The 23102-nt window shown below is 39.4% G+C and overlaps 1 protein-coding gene across 2 annotated transcripts; it reads left to right on the top strand.

The window, feature by feature from the left end:
- Positions 1-12097: 12097 nt before the first annotated feature.
- LOC147305877 (deoxynucleoside triphosphate triphosphohydrolase SAMHD1-like) lies at positions 12098-21721 on the top strand. 2 transcript variants are annotated; one of them, XM_086276743.1, is made up of 17 exons: positions 12098-12294; positions 14312-14354; positions 14475-14514; positions 14883-15043; positions 15149-15264; positions 15483-15556; positions 15949-16095; positions 16181-16281; positions 16402-16510; positions 16598-16689; positions 16785-16900; positions 17519-17652; positions 20595-20624; positions 20710-20775; positions 20905-21009; positions 21102-21230; positions 21413-21721. In XM_086276743.1, exons 3-17 carry the CDS (start codon positions 14479-14481, stop codon positions 21434-21436), a joined length of 1440 nt encoding a protein of 479 aa, XP_086132869.1. In that variant the 5' UTR covers positions 12098-12294; positions 14312-14354; positions 14475-14478; the 3' UTR covers positions 21437-21721. The 2 variants fall into 2 exon arrangements, with proteins under 2 accessions (XP_086132869.1, XP_086132868.1); XM_086276742.1 differs by lacking the exons at positions 12098-12294; positions 14312-14354; positions 21413-21721 and having other exon boundaries at positions 14431-14514; positions 21102-21260.
- The last annotated feature ends 1381 nt before the right edge of the window (positions 21722-23102 follow it).

The raw sequence follows: 23102 nt of genomic DNA on the forward strand, positions 1-23102 counted from the left end.
ATAAAAGAACTGCTCAGGACAGTGACCCCACACAAGTTTGAAACATCACTCACGCACTGTGTAGAATATAGAGGCTTGGGTTTCATTCAGACTTTGATACATCTTTCTGACAAAGTCTGAGCTCAGCTTTGGTGCTATGATTGCTGGCATGGTTCCACTGCTGCCACCACTGACTTGGTAGTCAGGAACAATGTCCAGTTCATTTTCATCAGTGTCATCTGTGCATTGTCGTTGGGCAACACACTCTAAACTATCTACTTCAACCTCAGGTGCAAAGGTGTTCCAAGCATTGATAAGTGGGCCTTGTTGTTCAATCTGTTCCAGTGCCCTTTCCATTGTTTTGCCATGGCTTTCATAACGCTTTTTGTTAAAGGTAACAATTGGCCGTACTGCAAAACCATGTTTTCGTCCACTTTTGTAGAACTGCTCGGATGTGGGGTATTTTGTGTTTTTTAAGGTCATCATTTGATTGATGTGGAAAATAAAGTTCTAGTAGTCTGCTATAAAACTTTTCTGGTTTCTTTTCTGAGAACCGAGGATATCTGACTATTGCAGTTTTCCCCATTCTTTTTTTTTTTTTTTTTTTTTTTTTTTTTTTTTTTAAATATAACCCATGTTATTCAAGAGGGATGGCATTTTTGGACTCTGTTTGACAGCTGTAGAGAATCCTGTACTCTGAAGCAAATTCAGCCAAACACATTCTTTCAAACTCCAGTGTTCTGGGTCTGTTTGCATATTTTTCTGGCAAGCCGGACATCCACACATTTTCAGCATCTGGTGACATACTCTGCAACCTGCTCATCGGGAGACTCATTTTCAGGGCATCATCATAATCAGTCTGTATGAAAACCACACTGCGTGAACACTTTTTTTTTTTTTTTAGTGACAGGCTACATGTCCTTGCCACTGATTCTTGGGCACTGACTTATCTGTGTTTAGCATATGCCTGCATTATCTGTTTCATTTCATCGCTTTCATTGACACTGGACTTTTTTTACCTCCTGGATGACTCCATTAAGAAATTGTGTCATCTCAAATTCGGGTTTAGAGACACAAGACATCATGTACTTACGGCAGCTGTAGTCATCAATGACATATTGGATGTTCATGTTCTCATTCCAGGCCCTCAGCAGATCTGCATTGTACGCATTCACCCAGCAGTCATTAGGGTCACGCTTTAACAGGATGACATGGCCATTGCTTAAATTGAAGACACAATTCAAGTATTGCTCATAAGTTAATTTGCATTTGTGAGGCGGCTCAGACAAGTCTTCAAATGAGGAATTTGGGTCACAGAGCAAATCTCTCAATGGCTGGAGTTTTTCTTTGGCCTCTTTCTGGTTTTTTTTGGGCAAGAGCCATTTGTCTATTTTTGTTTATTTTTTGTTTTTCGTTTGTGCCTTTCTTCTTACTTGTGCTATGCTGCTTATCATTGTGGTCATCGTCATCATCTGGGCTTGGGAAAGCGATCATTGTCTGGTCTATGGGTAGTTTGGGGAACCCAAACCTACATGACACATTACCTGTTTTACAGGATCTGGAGTGATTTCTGCTGTGGACTTGAACACAATTTTGTGAAGTTCAGGATCGGCATTTTGGTCAGGCATCTTACATGTTATGTACTTGTCAATAAATTTGTACACGAGGTCTTCAAGGTTCTTCCAAATTTAGGTGCATCTTTGACCCAAACCAGTAAATGGATATGAGGGCTACCTCTGGCCTGAAACTCCACTCGATAAAAGTAATCTTCTACTTCACTGATGGGCTGTGCCGGGGACAGGCTCAGTGTTGTCATTAGTGCATCGACCTTTTTTTTTTTTTTTTTTTTTTTTTTTTTTTTCCCCCCTCTCTTCAAACAATTGCATCAGTCACAGGGTTGCTTCGGAGAATTTCACACTTTGTGTTCCAGTCGTGAAAAATCTTATGTGAAGTTGTGAAAAATCCACCTTGTTGAGTTTTTATGACCTCAACAACCTCAGGCCATCTCATTTCAGCAGCTGAAAATGTCAGGAAAAAAGTTGGCTTTCCTAACTGTCTGACCATAGCATGGAGATCTTTCAGTGCCTTCTCCCAATAGGCTGGAGTAACTTTCAGAGGTTTCATGAAGCGTGTTGCATCTAGGGCTGCACAATTTTTTTTTTTTTGGCTTAGAATTGAGATCACGATTCTCTCACGATTTTCTTTTCCAGTATAAATATTTATTGCACTTATTAACTGCACATCAACTTCGTAACAGTTGAGACTGAACATAAAAACAATAAATAAACATTAAAACAACAAATGTCTCACGTTTTGTTGCCGCAAAATGTTGTACTGCTTGAAATTCCGTCTCCACCGTTGCTTGACACTGCATGTATAGAGCAGGTAGTGCAACAATAGAAAAATAGTTGCGGGACGGCACTGTGTAGCGTTTGTCTAGGGTGTTGATCATTTTCCTAAATCCCTCGTTTTGCACAGTGTTGATGGGAGCCATATCTTTGGTCAGGTGATAAGTGATAGCCTCCGTAATTTCTTTGAGTTCGACGTGTATAGGGAAGCGCTGTATAAGGTTCCGGCTATTGGTGTTTGGGTGGTTGACCGGAACAGATTTTCTCCTGTCACTTTCTCGTCATCCCTGACGTGCTCTCAGTTGTTTTTTCCCTGCTAATTTTAGCATCACACGGCACAGCTTCTGTATCACGTGGTATAAGGCTCCGCCCTTGTCATTTGTTGAGCAGGAAGAGTGAGCGCTTGTTTTCATGCAGAGTACGTCCCGGATCAAAATGTGGTACAGTCGTCGTCTTTTTTTTAATTTTTTTTTTTAATCGTTGTCATTTGGAAATCGCACATAAGTATGAATCGAGATAGCAATTTTCTAACGATTAATCGTGCAGCCCTAGTTGCATCTTTGTTATTTATCAGTCTCTCCACTTCGTCTTTATTTTGAAGCATTCTGTTACAAATTTTACGTCCATCCTTGGTGATTGCCTTACCGGTGGTTGCATACAGGTGTCTAGAACAAGACCAGGTTGAAGTTCATCCTTTTCTTTCTCCATATCTTGTAAGGGCTCTCCATTTGACTGTTCAGGCTTCATTAGTTGGTTTACATAATGACAGCAGTCCAGCTGTTGTATCCTCAGTGGTTCTTCTTTCTGGTACATTTTGCTGGTCGAAGTTTCTGGGCAGTGCATCTTGAATATCTGAATCAGCAGTGTCATGTTCCGTCTCGATTATCTGATTATTTGTGGGATCAGCAAAAGTAGCTTCATCATCAATAGAAACATCTTTGTATTCTGAATGAATCTCTTTTAGCTTTGATAATCCTGCTAACACGTTCTTCATGTTCACAGTGTAGAAGTGTTTTGGTAATGCAATGATTTTGGCAAATGGGAGAATTTTAGCAATCAGTTGTCGTTCTAGTACATTTAATTGACTCAGTTTAATTGGAACGGGTGCTAAATTGTTTGCCACTGCGATGGACGACATTTTTCCTTGTTGTAGGTCAGTTGTAGCAAATCCACTCTTTCATTCTTTGTTTTGGAAAGGTACAATTTGCTGAACATTCACTATCACAAACATGGACAAATTTTCCTGTCAAGCAAGTGTCAACAATGTGACTATTTTTAACATATTTTGATCTTTTGCAGTGTTTAACTTGATTAGGAAACGGAGTTCTGTAGCACACTGTACAGACATGGGTGGGTCCTAATTGAATTCTTTCACAGAAAGCTAATGTGGCTGCTTGCATCACACTGTTCACTAGAAGCTGGGGCTGTGCTTCAGACTGTGGACCTTGCTGGAATTGTGTTATGAGCTGTCTGTATTTCTTTATTCTCTGTGCACAATGCAGCTCTTTTTGAATGGCGAAAGATGCAGTGGTGGCCATTTTGTGTCTCTGGTACTGGGCACAGCGCTGTATATGGTGTAGTCTGAATCGTGGGTCATTGTGATACCTGGCATAAATTGTTTTTGTTTGTTTCTGAAGTTCGGATCAGATGCATACTTATGTATGCTCTCTTCCTTTCTCTGACACCATCCTCTCTGTATTTCTGGCCCATGTATTTTTTCTGTCTGCTTTGAAAGTCAGGATCTGTGGTATATCTTCTGATAATGTAGTCTCCCTTTTTTTTTTTTTTTTTTTTTTGTTGTTGTTGTTGAAAATGAGGGTAATTTTGGTATCTCTTCACATTGTGGGCATTTATCTTCTCTTGAATATGACAATTTGCATAATAATTTTTGGCTGATAACAGTTTTTGTTTATGGTGATAGTTTTCAGCATATTGAGTTTTCACAGTCTAATTTTTTTTCATTTGAAATTCATGACAGCAGGTATATCGTTCCTTTTCTTGTTTATCATCTTTGCCACTTCTTCAGATGAAGATTTTTCTTTAGCTTTTACATGCTGCTTTTGAGTTTGACGAATAGCTTTCCCACATCGTTGTTTATTTAATTTGCACACATCTCTTGCTTTTTTGGGGGTTTTATCCAGAGGCGGTGCCAGACATTTGAAACACCTGGGGCTTAGCCCTAAAGGATAGTGTGCATGTGGGATTTTTTTTTTTTTTTTTTTTTTTTGGGGGGGGGGGTTTAGAAATGACTGAAAGATTAATAGGCTCTGTTTTGAGTTTTGTTCAAAAAAGAATGACTTCATATAGGAAAAACAATATATCACATATGCAGGACACCTTAAGCTAGTTTTTTAATTAAGCAGCAAGGCAGAACAAGGTCAGGGCTGTATCAAGACACGGGGACTAAACCCCAACTCAACCAGACCAAGAACTGATCTGGAATTAAAACAGGACTACAACAGTTCAAAATCAGGACTACTGAGGACTTAACCAAGACAGAACCAGAATCAGAACTAGATGATAGTAGCACTAAAAATCATCATAGACCTGCACTACATTTATTTTTTAATTCTACTGTAACCCAACCAGTGCAGGGGCCTCCCTACACCCCAGACTCTGCGTTGTGTAAGTTTGTGTTGGATTGGGGTGCACAGTAGAGAGACCAGTCGGACACAGGCGTTCAATTTGTGGCTCGGACCGTGCCGTTTATTCAGATGTTGGGGCAAACACCACTCCAACTCTGCTGCTGGCCCTTTGCAAATCACAGTAAACACTGCGTGATTATCAACATAGTAAAAGCCAACAATATATGTATAAAAAAAACACATTAAGCAAAAATAATCATGTTTTTACAAAATTCCACGGTCTCAGGAATGAGTATGACACAAAACATAGCAGGATTACCAGCAAACTGCAGCTGAAAAGCTAATGCTTCATCTTGCATTACTTTGCCCGAATGGGTGCTCTACTAACTAGCGGTAAGCCCGAAATTGCGGCATATATTACCAAATGAAACATGCACACAAACTGCTCATACTCTCATCAGACAATATATGAACCTCCTCAATAAACAAAATATATGCTCGGCTTAAATGACAAACCGCTATTTTACACAGTGGAACACTTATTTTTAAACAAAACCAATGCAGTTCGCCACTGACAGTGCTTACCTTTGCAAATCACAGTAAACACTGAACCAAGATGGCGCCCGCACGAACGAGAAATCTGAACTACGGTGTCCTGCAGAGAACAAATGGTCAAAATTGCTAAAATTTACAACATATATGCAGCACAACAGCGACACCTTGTGACTTATTCCAGTCACTGCCTTACACTACCAAAGTACACTATTTAGATTCAGAAAAGTTTATATAATTATTTAGCCTTGTTGTGCAAACAAGCCTGCATAACTTAATAAATGTAGAATTTGAAAAATAACAAACCTAAAAAGAAACACTAGGTACGAGATACATGAGTACCTATTATACAGTGATACTTTTGGTAAACAACCATTTGACTAACATGTGTCTCACCTGCTCATGTTCCATCTCTGTTCTGTCCCCATTCTCCTCTCTCTCCCTCTCTGTGTGGACAATCATCAAATATACAGTTGAAACCAGATATTTACACACTGTTCAGATAAAAACACTTTTTTAATTGTAACATAAAATCAGACTAAATGTTTATTTTTTTTAGATTGATAAATATAAAAACATTAACTTTAAGACTAAAGGGAGAAACTATCTGTATTTCTTAATTGTAAATGGCACCAAATTGTATATAAAATTGAGCCACACTTATGGAGCTCCACAATTCTTTTCCAGGTGCTTTGGTTGACATTGTGGAGATCCAGAAATTCTTTTATTGCTGCCATATAACCTGCATCATTATAATTGCATTAATAACATTCTTTACAGCATTATTCCATTTAATAGTATTTCTCACAGTATTGATATTGCATTAAAGTTGTTTATTGAAGATGTCCATTTGAGGATCCTTCCATTATGTTAACTTTTATTACAAGTACGGTCAGAAGTATTTTATACACATTGCATATCTGTGCTTATTTTGAGTTGATGTTCGGTTCATTAAGGGTCTTAAGCTTCACTGGTGTGACTGTCCAGGTGATACATGCTGAGGGAAACTAGAACATAGAATGGAAATTTGAATCAAAGCACCCCAAAAGATTTCTTACTTTTTTTTGACAATATTTGCAGTTTGTGTGACACACTAATTAAAAAAAAAAAAGCATACAGTACTGTACTTGTTTGAGACGTAACATTTGAACAACAAAAGTATAGAACCCCCCCCCCCCCTCCCAAAATGGTTTGTTCCAGCTCTCCCCTGCTCTGGCTCTAGCGCTCTTGCTGCCAGAGCCATGGTGGCTGAGACACAGCGGAGCGGAGGTGTAAGTGCCTGGCTTAAAACAGGACATATTAGCTGCATTTAACCTTCAGTTACTCTTTATATAGTTGGGTAGGAGTCAGACCATGTTTCTTTTTAGCTGAAAAACATTACACCCAGGTAACCTGCAGTGTTGAAAGCGTGTTTTCCGACAATGTTTGCTACCCTACAATCCGTCCTGCTCTGTAGTAAATTCAGCGACATTTCACCGTCCTGTTGCTCCCATTGAAATGTATACAGCCTATTTAAAAATCTAAAACTTTAAATTTTCCGTAGCCTAAAGTTATTACCATTGTACTGTTTTAAATGGATACTAACTAGCTAACTGACTGGATGCCCATTAACCTTATAACTCCTGGTGTGTGTGTGTGTGTGTGCGCGTGTGTGTGTGTGTGTGTGCGCGTGTGTGTGTGTGTGTGCGCGTGTGTGTGTGTGTGTGTGTGTGCGCGTGTGTGTGTGTGCGCGCGCGCGCGTGTGTGTGTGCAGAGAGACAGCCAGGTTCATAATGGATATGAGGAAGTTTTTTTTTTTTTTTTTTTCTTCTTTTCAAAAAGACACATTCAGGTAAAAGTGTAAAATCAAATGATCCGTTAACCAAGAATAATGTTGGATCAGTGTTTCAATGTTTATCTTTTATTAGATGTTCATGTGGTTTGGTTATTTGCCTTTTGGTTGAAAGTAGGCCTACACTGAGAGGACTTTTTTTTTTATTAGTGATCTTAATAGTATTTTTTTCATATTAATTTGTATTCAATTAGATGAAAATTAATCTATTTGTGTATGATTGTCAGTCGAAAGAGGGAACGTGAGGAGAAAGGGCAAGGTCAGGAAGAATCAGGCAAGAAAACAGACAGGGAACAGTGACAGGCACAACAAACTGTTAAACTGACAAAGAGGAAAAAAACTAATTTTCTGGAAGTTGTGTTCTCCCTATATTAAAGCTGCTATACAGAATCTGCAAAACAAACTGGGTTGAAACATTTTGACCCTCTTTAACAACATTCCAACATAACATTATAACTGATTGGGGAGATTAAAATTAATGATATATTTTTATGTGGTTCAGCCACAACTCTACTAAAACCTCAGCCAGTAATAGGTAGACCAACTTTTGGACTGTCCAGTTGTCTGTATGACTGCCGCAGTACGTACGGGAGGAGCTGTAAAGAGAAGCAGAGTGCTCTGTTTATATTCTAAAAATGTTTTAAGCTTGTTTCAAAGATTCTGTACAGCACCTTTAAATGTTTTCCAAAAGCACACATACACTTATCAGTGTTTCTCAAACTTTTTACAGTGTGTACCACCTGATAAAATGTCAAGCTCTCCTAAGTACCACTATGAAAGAATGAAACTTGTAAATCTTACAACAGAAAATTAGTATTATTAAATTAGTAAAATTAGTATCTGCATACATTGTATACATTCTACCACAGGCAAAGTTGCCTCCATTTTTAGTTTTTTTTTAAATATTATGTAATTTATTTATAACAATTTATTCTGTTTCGGGAGTGTTTTTTTTATGTATATGTATTATATTATACATACACATTAAAAGTGAATCTCTGTCCAAAAAATGCACTCAGTTTACTTCTTACTCACTATGAGCATCATTCATTATTCTCCCGCAGTAATTAAGGTTAGGGTATGTATTATTATTATTATTATTATTATTATTATTATTATTATATATTTTTTTTTTTTTTTTTTTTTTTTATTCGAATCCATTCTTCTTTTGCAGCATTTAAATAACCTTGATCAGATTTGATGGTTTTGTTACAGGCTTTTCTTTCACAAATGTGGGGATTCAATTGTGTTAAAATGTACAAAACAGTGATGTCATGTTTTGTGACGAGGACCCAGGCACAGAGAGACTTGATGAATTTAAGAATCTTATGATTTAATAAAGAAATTTGCAAAATTACACAGATGGTAAAATTATGATGACTGATAATGGAGATGAATACAACAGACGATGAGGACAGGGAGGAAGAGGGTTTTTTTTTTTTTTTTTTTTTCTTTCTTTTTTCTTTCAACATACCAAATCAAACCTCTGCAATTTTATATACATCTTCAAGCTTTGTTACTACTGAATCCATTTTTTCTTGGTTAACAATCATATCCTCAGTTGCATCCAATTAATTGAATGCATTGCTAATTAACCTCTGATGTAGACTATCAAGAAAATCTTTTGTCTAGTCTGGCCCTCATTATTCTTTAAATTTATTTTTTCCTTACTGGCACTTCATTTGTAAGCTCAACACAGATAGGACAATGCTTATAAGATGACAATATATCCAAAAATATCAACTTCAAAATCTACCACATAAGGGAGAAATGAGGATGACATAATTACATAATCAATAACACTGCTATCACTGATGAACGGAAGTTGAGGCCTTCTGGTTACATTATCAGAGTCAGTTAATGAGACGACAGGATGGCAGTGTCAGCTCTGGTTTGTTAAACTGCAGAGACTTTCATTCACAGAGCGCAGGAGAGTTGAATTCTCCAGGTATTTCAACGTGAAATGAATTCCTTTTTTTTTTTCTTTTCTTCTTTTTCTTTTCTCTTAATACGGGACAGACTTGACTGGGGGAAAGAAGGGGAGAAAGAAAGAGGGAAAGAGAAACAGCTGAGAAGAGGGACGGGGGAGAAGGGCAAAAGACAAAAACCAACAGAACGGGCAGAGAAAAAAAATGCATATATCAATCACCTGGATCACCTGCTGAGAAAGAAAAAAGAAAGCAAGCAGAAGAGAACAAGAGTAATAGAATAAACAACATCACAATGATATATGGGAATATGACAGTAAATACTAAATGTTAAACATTATTGTGCAGCACATAAGATCAACAGAACACAGTGTGCTTTGAGGTAGGAGCCAAAAAGGGTGTAGTTTGTGGGTGTGATCACCCGTGTGTACACCTGTGAGCATGGACGCGCTTGTTTTTTGTTTTTTTTAAAGGTTCCTTCATGTAATAATCTGCTAGAGGGTGTGGGGGGGCCACAGCCCCGTCCTCCAGGGCGTGAAGCAGGTGTGGAGGAGATCAAAACTCCAGACATCCAGAGGCCCCCAGAACACAAGAGACCAAGGAAGACCAACAGAGGGGCAGCTGCGCCACTGTCCCGGAAAGAGCTGAGGAGAGTCCCAGATGAGGGCTCACTCAGCAGCCGCGGAGCAGAAGCCAGCGGGAGTTGCAGTGACGCGCCCGTGAGCTCCGCCGGCAGCCAGCTGCGCCTGAGTGACCGAGCCCCAGGCCGAGAGGCCGGGGGCACCCCACCTCCGAAGTGGCCCGAGCGAGCCCCAGGCTCCAGGCCCCGATAAGCGGCCGCCAAGGAGTGAGCCGGTGTGTACCTGGACGTCCATCCCCGGACACAAAGAACCACCAACGCACCGATGTCTGAGGGGGTCCGCCACTGGCAGGGGAAGTGGTGGTAGGGGGAGATAGGCCTCCAAACCTTGGAGGGCCTGAGATGTCCCCAGAGAGGTGGCGCCTGACACCCAACCTGACATAGACACAGACATACAGGCACACACAGATACAAACATCCATTCCCACCCTCATGCTCTCATATGCACTTACTCCACACTCAACCAACGTGGAGACAGACATAAAGAGACATTGTACACACGATCACACTCCCCAAGCGTACTCTACAAACCGGGTCTAGGTGCCCTCGCCCCTGGAGGGGGGAACTGCACCCAGACCCAGGTGGTGTTTCCCTTTTCCCTGCGGTGGGGGGAGGCAGACCGCCCCGACTCCGCAGCAGCAGGAAGGCTCCACACTCCAGACCGCAGTCGGACGGCCAACTCCTCCTCCTAGTCCTAGCCCCCCTGCTCCAGCAGGTCGCAGAGAACGGGGGTGAGAGAAGACTCCAAACCTCCCTCCACCCGCTCATTGTAATGTTGATGCATGTGTGTTCTAAGGTGCATTTAAAACCCAGGAGGGCATGGAGCTACCTGCCAGAGAGCAGCAGGTAAGCGCATGGTCCCTCCTGCTAGCCCTCAATGTCTACGTGTATTTAAAATTGAGAGTTACAACATGAGTCGCTTACCTTGTCCGTCACTTCCGTCACTTACTCACCTGCTCCAAAAGCTCAACACAGATCAGAGGAAGAGGGGTTTAAATGCACCAAAGTGACAGTCAGAGAGAACTCGGGGCAACATTTAAGGATGCAGGGACTGACAGAGACAGGTTTATCTTGCCTGGCTGGGCAGCTCTCTGGATGCTCAACACCCCCAAAGCTCTGATTCTAGAATCGCCCCTGCTACAAATGCTGTGTGATCTGCTCTGTGATCTTTGAGAGTGACATCATAATGAAATGGCTACAACCCTGCTTCTTAAAACAAACTGACATAATGTGCTTTAAGTTATGCAAATTCTGGAAAAGATATTGTGGAATGCTTAAAATCACCTTTTTTCAAGTCTCTTTTAAAACAGCATTTTTAAAACGAATACTCCATTACAATAGTAATACTGAAACACTGTTGGAAGCTGTGATTATATGCCTGTCCATACCTGCTGTGAAAACATCCATTCTACACTGATCATAGTGCAAGTAAACAGGGGTAAAGAAAGTTTTCTTACCTCACAAATGTGCAGCTGAACATCATATGATGTATCCCCTGGATAAAAAGATAATTTGATGATCAAAAAAGGAAACACTGAAATCTCAATTTTGCTTCTTTAGGGTTTCACATCTCCTTTCTTTTGCACCCCATTCTTGATGACCATTGTGTACAATTTTCTTTGTCCTAAACTGTGTAGGTAGTTCTTCAGAATGTCATCTGACCAAAGACAAACGAGGCCCCCTTTCTCTGAAACAACGAGACTCCCTCATTATGTGATTCAAGCTGTTGAAAATACATTACAGGGAGTGTTTTACATGATCTGGGTTTGAGGTGATTCCGAGGAGATTATGGAGCCACTAAAAATGCTAAAATTATCAGTATTTTGTGAGCATTTGACATAATTTGACATAATACCATCCAATGATAGCATACATCTTCTCAAATAGGATGGCTAGTTTCTCTCTCACTCTCTCACTCACACACACACACACACACACACACACACACACACACACACACACACACACACACACACACACACACACACACACACACACACACACACACACACACCTCATAAGGGTATTCTGCAATTGATACATGATCACGTTCACATACTCACTGATATATCACAGCAGGGCTGCTGTACAGTGAATGACCAGCAGATGTCAGTATTTCCAAATGAGCTGTTGAACGGGGCTTCGTGTGATCTGCGTTTGGGCGAAGCAATTGGCTGGAAAGATTCGACATATTCACGGGGCTTTATCACAGCGTCAGTAGTACTGTAGTCAGTGTAATGACACCCGATTACAGAATAAGCAAGGTGACTGAATGTGAAACGCATTCAGTGACATCAGACTAAAGCAAAACAAAGCCCAAAAAAAAAGAGATCACGTGAACGTTTCCACATTGAAAGGAAAAAAATCTTTGTCGTCACTCGGGAGATCTCGGAGTGCTTTACTACTATTGTTTAGTTCATAAGCAGATTTGGTAAGTCAAACTTTGTTTCATATTTTCTCTCAAGGTGTTTATTCATCTCATACCTGTTTTTAAAAAATCTCATGAAGCTTTGGGTTTATGTCCAGGCTCAGTGGGCTTTATAAAATAACATTTTCTTGTATTTTAAGTGATTTCATGTTTGTATGAAAGCTTTACTCACAGGAGTGTTCCCAGATTAATTTATCAAACCTCCGAATCGTGCAAAGTTGTTTTTATTAATAGTTTTGTATATTCGACTGAATCCATGTCATACTGTTGCAGTGCTTAACACATTTATTAGACCAGCTGTCAACAATAAAGCAAAAATATTGTTTTTAAATCTGTGAAAAACTTGTTTAAGACTCTAAGTCAAAGTGAATTCATGTTTTTATACCCATATTTTGGCCTGCACACTGGACCAGTCTGAGAATTCAGAAATTAATCAGACATAAAATTCAATCACGAAAACGATTTTTTTAAATAAAGCTAATAAATTAACTTCTTTAATATTTGTTTCTACTTTTTTTGTGAAATTTGAATGTGAAAATCTTTGGATAACAAAAATAATTGTATTGTATGATTGAAAGTATCATTTTAATTAAGGGGCTTATGCTTGCCAGTAGATGAAATACGTACAGGACACTTTGCAGTGAATGAGTTTCTACCAAATCTAAAAATGTCCACACAGCGTCAGTGAATAGAACTGAACTGAGATGTCCGTTTAAAGTAAAAGAAGGCAAAGCATCATCCTGTTTCCTTGTAAACGTGCAGCTCAAGACCAAATTAGGCTGCAGAATTGTTAGCACGGTGGCACGGTGGTTAGCACTGTTGCCGCACAGCAAGAAGGTCCTGAGTTCAATTCCAACATCAGGCCGGGGTCTTGTTTGCGTGGGTTCCCTCCGGGTACTCCGACTTCCTCCCACCGTCCAAAGACATGCAGCTTGTGGGGACAGGTTAATTGGATAATCCAAATTGTCACTAGGCGTGAATGTGAGTGCGAATGGTTGTCTGTCCCTGTGTGTTGGCCCTGCGACAGACTGGCGACCTGTCCAGGGTGTACCCTGCCTCTCGCCCTATGACAGCTGAGATAGGCTCCCGCGACCCTGTAAAGGATAAGCGGAAGTGAATGGATGGATGGATGGCATTGTCCCCTGTAGTGATAGCACTAATCTAATGTATTTGAGAAAAATCATAATATCAGAAGATTTAACATCTTTTTTTCTAATTCATAAAGAAGTTAATGGTTGTGTGTCTCTGTCATGGTTAGTCTATATCAATACAAAAACACATCAATGCAAAAAAGTCTACTTAGACATCAAAACATGAAAAAAAAGGTTTGCCTGGGCCATGAAATGCCACCAATGGACTGCTGAATAATGGAAGGTGTTATGGACTGATGAATCAAAATGTGAAATCTTTGGTTCATCATGCAGGATTTTTGCTCACTGTTGATTAGGCAAAACGTTGGTTCCTTACTTTGTGGCATCAAATGTCAAACATTAAGGAGGAAGCATGGTTTGGGTGTTTTTCTTGGATACAGGTGACTTTTACAGAGTGAGAGGCATCCTGAACCAAAATGGCTACCATAGCATTCTGCAGTGGCCTCTGGTATGCACCTAGTTGGTCAGGGGTTCATCCTACAGCAAGATAATGACCCAAAACACGAGTCCAGGCTATTACAGATCTATCTTAGGAAAAAAGAACAAGAAGGCAAGCTTGACAACATGGAGTGGCCAGCACAGTCTCCAGACTTAAACCACATCGAGCTGGTTTGGAATGAACTGGACGGAAGAGTGGAAGCAAAGAAACCCAGAAGAGCCACACATTTATGCAACAGTTAGGAAGACATTTCTGAAGAATATTTGGCTTCTGATGTAGAAAGAAGGGCACAAACACATTCAACTGTTATATCTGTTAAAGGCAGCTACTTTGATGAGTCAGAAGATTAGAAAATGTTTGTTTATAAATAGATTCTATGATTTATTTTTTAACTTAAAAAGTTGTTTATTTGTTCTGTGCTTTAATTCAGAGAACTGAAGTGTCAGAGCTTCAATAAAAAACTGGAAGAACTGGTAAGTTCTCATACTTGACCAGTATTGAAAAATTACAATTACATTCATTGACTGCTTCCTTTTATATCCAGAATGCATGTTGTGCAAAACTGTAATCTTTGGTCATTTAAACATTTACAGCACTATGGAGAAGCACTTGAACATCAAAGATTTAAACAAGGTGACGTAACATGAAAGTATCTTCTATAATATGGTCTTTGGTGTGTGGTCTAACTTACTGTTGTGATTAGCACTTCATAAAAATGTGAATTCATAATATATGTGTATCATGTGTATATTTGTCTATGTAAGATATCATTTGATGATCTTTTTAGGGAAATCCAATCTTTATATTTAACTCACCTTAGACATAATGTCAGTAGGCTGGCCAGCTGCCAGTGCCTTGGTCAAAGGCAAGGTGACAGAAAATTTGACCTAGCATGAGACAGTGTTTACTCACCAAGAAGTGAGTGCTGAACGAAAATCTGAGGCCAAGTCCTCCAAAACCCTCCAAGTTTGTCTATTTTTTGTTCATTTCTCTTCACACAGGTGTTTAATGATCCCATCCATGGCCACATCGAGTTACATCCACTACTTGTCAAGATCATAGACACACCTCAGTTTCAGAGACTACGAAACATAAAGCAGCTTGGGGGCGGTTATTTCGTTTTTCCAGGAGCATCGCACAACCGCTTTGAACACTCAATAGGGTATGTCCACTTGTTTACAGTCAGATACACTAGTAATGCTTTTCTTTCAGTGCTGCATGATGAAGTGTGTGTGTGTGTGTGTGTGTGTGGTTTTTGGTGATACAGGGTGGGGCACTTAGCAGGAGAACTTGCAAAAACTCTGAAGCTGAAACAGCCAGAACTCGACATCAGTGAACGAGACGTCCTTTGTGTGCAAATTGCAGGTCTCTGTCATGACCTGGGTAAGTGCTGCACGTCTTTCACTCTAATAGCATCAAGTTTATAATACTAGCCAGTGTAAAATAAAACATGCTTGGTAAAATGAAAAAGGCAAATGGTCAGTGTGTGTGTGTGTGTGTGTGTGTGTGTGTGTGTGTGTGTGTGTGTGTGTGTGTGAGAGAACTATAACAGGAGGCTTTAATTATTATTTTATTTTTTTTACATTTGTTTCTCCATGAAGGACATGGACCTTTTTCCCATCTTTTTGATGGAATGTTCAACCCCGAAGCAGACCCAGAACATAAAGACTGGAAGGTACGTGAAAAAATTTTTTTTTCTCTACTGTGAGACGCGACATAATGGCCACCCACAAAAATCAAATATATTTGAAAACACTGTCAGATGCCATCTTGAGGAAATAAAGTACACATGGCACTAAATGATAGAAACAACACAGTGTTAACAATTATCAGCACAAACAAACAAACATCATTTTCTGCTAGAAGAAGCCATACCACTGTTATGTCATGTCTGACTCATAAAAGTTGAGAACCTCTGGTTAAAACTGGAATACTGACACTAATTACCTCTATTAAGAGATGGTCATGTGCTCAAATTTGATTCTGTATGTTGTATCTGATCATTTTAAACTTTCAACCATTTGAATTCTGTTCTTAATATAAACAATAATAATGTATCTCTTGCAGCATGAGGATGCCTCTTTAGAGATGTTTGATCATCTGGTGGTGGCGAATAGTCTGGCACAAGAGATGGAGCGTTATGGACTGATACTCCCACCTGACCTGACATTTATCAAGGAGATGATTAAACCTCTAAAGATTGATGACGCTGAGGTACTGGCCAGTTACTGTCTGAATATTATGAAACCATTCGTTATCATCGCTGTCACGAACGTCAATTCTGGTGTCGTCTCCACAGTGGCCGTATGAAGGTCGAGATAAGAATAAATCCTTCCTCTATGAAATTGTGTCAAACAAGCAAAATGGGATTGATGTGGACAAATTCGACTACTTTGCCAGGTGGGACTTGTGTTGATGACAAACTCAGTATTTCTATCTACAGCAAGTCTTAAAGGTGTTTTGGAGGGTTTACCATAATAAATGTAATTAAATTGATGTAATTCCTCACTCGTATCTCAGGGACTGCCACCACCTGGGCATCCGGAACAACTTTGACCATCAACGCTTCATCATGTTTGCCAGGGTGTGTGATGTGAATGGGAGGAAGCACATTTGCTCTAGAGACAAGGTGTGGATCCCTGCTTTTTATCAGTTTTTAATGAGTAATTCATTATCTGATTGGCTGTGACTAAACTATAGGCGATGGTCTCAACAGGAAGTGGCAAACCTGTATGACATGTTCCACACAAGGAACTCTCTCCACAGAAGAGCCTACCAGCACAGAGTAACCAAGAGTGTAGAAATTATGTAAGTACCAACTGTGTAATTCTATTGTAAGACAACATTTATTTCATCTACAGAGTTCCCATAAAGTCATATACTGGGTCTTTTTTTTTATCCAGGATCAAAGACGCCCTCTTGAAAGCAGATCAGTACATCCTGACTAAAGGTTCAGGAGGGACAACGTTCTGTCTCTCCAAAGCTAAAACTGACATGGAAGCCTACACAAAGCTGACAGGTAGTGGAAAACATGCTCTACATATTTCATTTTATATTTCATATATTTTATATACCGTATTTATATATATTATTTTATATATTTCATATATATTTTATATATATTTCATTTTCTATTCAGAAACTATTAAAGAAGGTGGCTAATATGTATGTAAATGAATTAACAACATCTGTTTAAAATACCAATGATTATTTTCATGTTGGTTTGAAATTGAAAAAAAAAATCTCACTCTGCTGTTACTGCAGTTTATTGCAACTTACTGCAACTTCTGCATTTGTGGGGTTTTTTTTTTTCACACTTTGGAGATGCACAGGATGGAAAAAAAAAACTGTTGACTGGCGTGACTATTACAGGATTTGCCATGATGTCAGGTTGATTCTTCAGTATGACGGATACGTCTCTACTAGTTTATAGTAAACTGTAAATTTATTTATTTAATACTGCAGTATTACTAATGCTTTGCTTGCTTTATCGCTTGCTTATTTTGTTTTGTTTATTAATGTTAATCAATTTTTTGTGTGTCTTTCTTTATATGACATTACTGATGAAGTTGTGAATGTTTCTTTGGTTTACTTGAATTGACCTGATCTTAACTTTATTTGTCTGTTTACTCTGCAGATCAAATGATTGAAAGAATACTCCACCCTTGTTCTTGTTCAAATGAATTCACTCCCTCTCCTCTGGAGGAAGCAAGGATGATTCTGCAGAGGATCATGTCTCGAGACCTGTACCAGTTTATGGGTGAAGCCAAGGTGTGCAATCAGGGATGGACTGGGACAAAAACTTGGCCCAGGCTTTTTTGGCCCACCTACCTCTGCATATCACCTTTAAAAACTATTTATCTTGCTTTGCTGTCATTTGGTATCATTCTTTTCAGCACAACCTCATATTTCTGAATTTACAGTTAGTTTTTCATTTTGACACAATTACCATAATTGATCTAAAATCAGACAAAAAACATAAGATCTGAGTAGAAAAGGTTATATTTTTTACTGTAACAACCACAAACATGTTTAACAGATCATAACTTGAAATGTAAATATAAATTGTAAATTTATAAACAAACGACAGTTATTGCAAATAGTTATTTGCAACTATTTGCAGCCATGGGATTCTTTTATGGCCATTTCAAACTATTTACAGAACAATCTGGTGTTCTGCATCAAATAAGATGCCATACAAATTATTTGTGCCACTCCAAGACAGAAGACATCATCTCAAACCTGATACCTGCTGGCCTGACTGCACGAGGTGTATCACTCATCCCATTTTCCACCTAGAGACAACATTTACACTGTAATCTGTCTCTGGTGACTTTTTAGCTGCAACTGTGACATTCACCAGTCGCCTCATTGTTCTGACACACACACACAAAAAAACTAGCAACTACACACTAACTACACACTCCAAACACATTAAATGTCACAAATCTCACATCTCAAAACTCTCACTCTCTCTCGCTCCCGTCACTCTAAAAAAATTACCCTTCTTCCTAAACAACAAATGCCCCATGTTGCCATATGATTTTTTTGATTGGTTGACATGGTACATTTTTCCACCAATAGGAAAGGGGTGTTTTTTATTTTATATTTGTTTGGTCATAAGCAGAGAGTGCTTGCTAGCGCTGTCCTTAGATGTAAATTTGACAATAGCATTCAGGAAAAAAAAAAATGCGAACATTTTTTATCATGGCTCTGGTTTTACGTGTTCTTGTCAACACAATTTAAAAATTGGTATATAGTCTGAATACCTCACTTTAAACACAAAAATGGACACTGAGGCTTGTCTTGGGTTCACATGACATCTTGTTGCTATGTCATCTTAAATTGGTCATGTTACCATGGTTTACTAGTTTTCTTTCTCAGCCAATCAGCAGCACTTGTGCAATTGTTTCGCCCCCATCGCTCCAGGTAAGCTGTAGACAGCTTCAACTGTCTGTGTGTTTACAAATAGTAATGTGTCCGTGCAGCATTTTCTTTTTAGTAACGGTAACAGCATTCTAACAGTAGAAATAGTAATGAGTTAGATTACTAGTTACTGAAAAATGCTGTTATTCTCATCACTGCTCTTCTCTTCCCCACCTCTTCACAGCTGGGGCAGCAGCTAACATGGTGGTTAGTTTGACACATTTTGCTGCATCTGTTAGTTTATTTTTATTGTTTTCAGGTGTGGACCAAAACAACTGCACCAAGACCCTGTGGCCCCATCAGATGATCTCATGACTCATTGAGTGACACCACTGACCAGTCAGTTGGTGGCATGAGGTCTGACCACATCACATTTTAGTACCTGCTCAGATCGCTTTGAACTCTGACTGAGCAGGCGCTGTTTTAGTACCTGGTACAAGGTACTATGACCTAATAGAAAACCCTGAAAACTGTGGCGAGTAGATCCAATTAGGTACTAATAAAAAGGGGCTTTTGGAGAAGGTTCGTTTATGGTATGAACGTAATTCAAACTCGATCCCAACAGACTACCAGGTGTACATTGAGAGTTTGAACTAAAAAGCTTCTGTAAGATTTACATTAGAAAAAAGGCAGGAAATTACTGTAGATGTGTAAAGGCCTGTACAGGCTAGTATCTAGCCGTAAAATAAATGGAAATTGTCCTCCGGGAACTGCCTGCATACTCCCACCACATCAGGACTGATATTGTCATGCACCAGGAGGAATCTAGGACCCAATGCACCAGCATAGGGCCTGTAAGCGTGGGACTTCAACCCAAGATCTGTTGCATAACCTGTAGAGGTTTGTGTGTCTCTCCATGGATATGGCTCCCCAGACCATCACTTATAAAACCTCAAACTGGTCATGCTAAACAATGTTACAGGCAGCATCACATTTTCCATGGCTTCTCCAGACCCTTTCACAGCTGTCCAATGTGAGCCTTTCTTATGTGTTCAGCTCTCATCTGTGAAAAGTGCAGAGTTCCAGTGGTAGACTTGTCATTTCTGGTATTTAATGGCAAATGCGTGGTGCAAAAGAGCAGATACTGCTCTGGACGGGACCTTCTATGGCGCTTTCCTGCTCTCCTAGAGTTACTGCTGTTAATGCCCTGGATTCTCCTCCATTCTCTTGAGACTGTACTGGGAGACACAGAAGAACATCTGGCAGTGGCTTGTATTAATGTGCCATTCTGGAAGATTTGGACAGCCTCTGTAGGGAACATGTATTGCATGAGTCTTCCAGTAGTGACACTGACCCTTGCCAAAAGCAAAACTAGCCAAAAGCAGTGAGCCAGCCTGACGCAGGGCTTATGCAGGGAGACAGACAACCATACCCACCTGCGGGCAATTTAGATTCCCCACTTAACCTAACCCCACTACTTACATGTCATTGGACTGTGGGAGGAAGCTGGAGTACCTGGAGAAAACCTCCAAAAGAACATTAAACTCCACACAGAAAGGTCCTGGCCAGATGCGAAGTTGAACTCAGGACCTTCTTGGTGTGAGGGAACAGTGCTAATCACCACGCCACTGTACTGCCCGATGTTCTCAATATTTGAGACAGAGTTAAACTGAATTCATCATAGCTGATCTTGATACCATTTTGAAACTATTTAAATCCTAAGTGAGTCATTCATAGTCACCTGCATTTTATTTTATTGCTGTAAAAAATAAAGTTGATTACAATATTTGTGGTGTGTGAGTGCGCTAAAAAAGAGAGATGATGTGACTCTTCTCTCCCTTTCTCAGCTCAAGAAAGAAGACCAAGAGGAAATAAAAGTAAGAGTGAAAAGTGATCATAAAAAGAGATCAGCAAAACAATGATAACACAATGACAGCACATGTTCTTTCCTCCATCTGTCAGAAGATGAAGGACAGCTTGGAAAATGAACTGGTTAAAGTCATTCCAAAAGACAACTTTGAAATTATAGTGAGTTTTTATTCTAATTATACTCAGTAATTAATTCTTAAAATCTTGGCTTTTGTTTTGTTTTTTTAGCTAAATTGTGTTGCCAACCTCGACTGAGTCATAATGTACATGTGAACACTGCTCGTTTAGGTTGTCACTTTGGACTATGGGATGAAAAACAAGGACCCCATCAATACCACATATTTCTACACTAAGGCTAAGCCTACTGAAGCATTCAAGATTTCCAGAGAACAGGTCAGAACTACTGCATGTCTTTGCATGAGCTGTGTGTTCTTTCTGTAGATGTCTCTGTAAAACAGCTTTTATGTTACTGTCCTTGTTGTCAGGTGTCCAAGCTTCTCCCAGTGTGCTTTGCTGAGAAGATCCTCAGAGTTTACTGTAAGAACTCAGCGAGTCTGAGAGATGCTAAGTTCTGCTTTCAAAGCTGGTGTCACAAAAATGACTTCCTAACTGAGGTAACACTTTATTCTGTTCAATGGCAGTGACAGGCATTACCATGTTACAAGCAATGTGATGAGAACATAAAGAAGAAAGCTGCAGTTAAACCTGCGTATCCTGTCAGAGCCTCGAGTTAGCATTACACTTTTGACCTTTTGGTTGTACTAATGAACTTGTCTGTGTCCTTTTATATCTACAGGATCGAGACAGAGCAACTCCATGAAATGAAGATGGGAAACACTGAGAAATTAGGGGTTTTTTTGTGTTACTGCAGAGATTTAAAAACAGGTAAATCGACAAACTAAAGTAGTTTGATGATTAAACTATATATCACACATTTTCACAATAATCAGACTATATAGCTCAACTTGGCTCAATGGTTTGGATAAAGGCTACTGCTATGATTTGAAAAATCATTATTTATTATATAACATGACATGGTCTCTACATGACAATTTACCAAAGGATAACAGAATCTTTCTGCTGTTTCCTCTTTAGATTTGTTTACTGCTGGTTTCTGGTCCAATCAAAATAAAGTTACTTTTCTCTTTGTTGTGTATTATTTTAAAGTAACGGTTTTTGGAACATAAGAGGGAACTATGATACAGATACTATATTCTTAAAAATTGCATAGATTTCACGATTTTGACTGTGTAATTATTGCTGGGGATTTTAACATTCATGTGGACAACCCTCAGGACAAAGGGACTAAAGACCTGAGTAACACTCTGGGCAACTTTGGGCTGACTCAGTATGTAACAGAGGCCACACATAATAGAGGACACACTCTTGACCTACTGATCTCCAAAGGCCTGAGCATTTCAAAGGTTACTGTGTCTGATGTGGGCCTGTCTGATCATTACTGTGTTTTCTTTGAAAGTAAAATCTCAGCCCACACAAATATATCAACAACAGTGATCACAAAACGGTGTATAACTGAACACAGTAGTGCAATTTTTAACCAGGTCTTCCCATTAACACCTGACCTGCCCAGAGGGTCAGTCAATGAGCTCGTCAATAGCTTCAATGCTAACATGTTAAATGTAATGGACACTATTGCTCCCATTAAGGTGAAGGTTATCTCTGGAAGGAAAAAGTCTCCATGGAGAAACTCCACACTGGTGAAAAAAGAGAGTGTAGGAAAGCTGAGCGCAGATGGAGAAAAACAAACCTCCAGGTTCATTATGACATTTATAAAGAGAAACTTCACAATTATAATTTACAACTGAGGAATGCAAGGAGGTCCTACTTCTCTGACATCATCACTAAAAACAGCCATAATGCTCGGGTCTTATTTTCTACAGTTGACAGGCTAACAAACCCTCCTGTGTCAGTGGCAGCTGAACTTCATTCGACCATGGCCTGCAATGACTTTGCCAAATTCTTCACTGAAAAAATCCAAAAAATTAGACAAGCAATTGGTACATCAACAGCAGATCCAGGATATGTACTGTGTCCACCAAAAAACTGTTTAAACACCATGAAACAGTTTCAACCTATTAACAGCAAAGACCTGGAGGACATCTTAGGTAAACTGAACTCCTCCTCCTGCTGTTTAGATGTCCTGCCAACAAGTTTTTTCAAAAAGGTCTCAAAGACTTTAGAGTCAGACCTGTTACAGATCGTCAACTTTTCTTTATTATCAGGTGTGTTTCCAGAATCACTAAAAACTGCTGTAATCAAACCTATACTGAAAAAGGACAATCTTGACAAGACACAAATGAACAACTACAGGCCGATCTCAAATCTCCCATTTTTAAGTAAGATCATTGAAAAAGCAGTTTCTCAACAGCTCAGTTACTTCTTAAAACGGAATAATTGCTACGATGCCTTCCAGTCAGGTTTTAGACAGAACCACAACACTGAAACCGCTCTGACCAAAGTGTTTA

The sequence above is a fragment of the Aulonocara sp. 'chitande type north' Nkhata Bay genome, linkage group LG20, assembly GCF_057382095.1.
Source record: "Aulonocara sp. 'chitande type north' Nkhata Bay isolate Kocher_YH1m ecotype deep benthic linkage group LG20, A_spYH_male_GT1.1, whole genome shotgun sequence".
In the NCBI taxonomy this organism is placed as follows: domain Eukaryota; kingdom Metazoa; phylum Chordata; class Actinopteri; order Cichliformes; family Cichlidae; genus Aulonocara; species Aulonocara sp. 'chitande type north' Nkhata Bay.

Bases quoted from the DNA above. Each gene is read 5' to 3' on its own strand.
- LOC147305877 (XM_086276742.1), top strand. From the start codon at position 14,431: ATGTTGTGCAAAACTGTAATCTTTGGTCATTTAAACATTTACAGCACT. The intron at 16,511-16,597 runs GTGTGGATCCCT...TGGTCTCAACAG, and splicing joins ACATTTGCTCTAGAGACAAG to GAAGTGGCAAACCTGTATGA. The intron at 20,776-20,904 runs GTGAGTTTTTAT...CTGCTCGTTTAG, and splicing joins AAGACAACTTTGAAATTATA to GTTGTCACTTTGGACTATGG.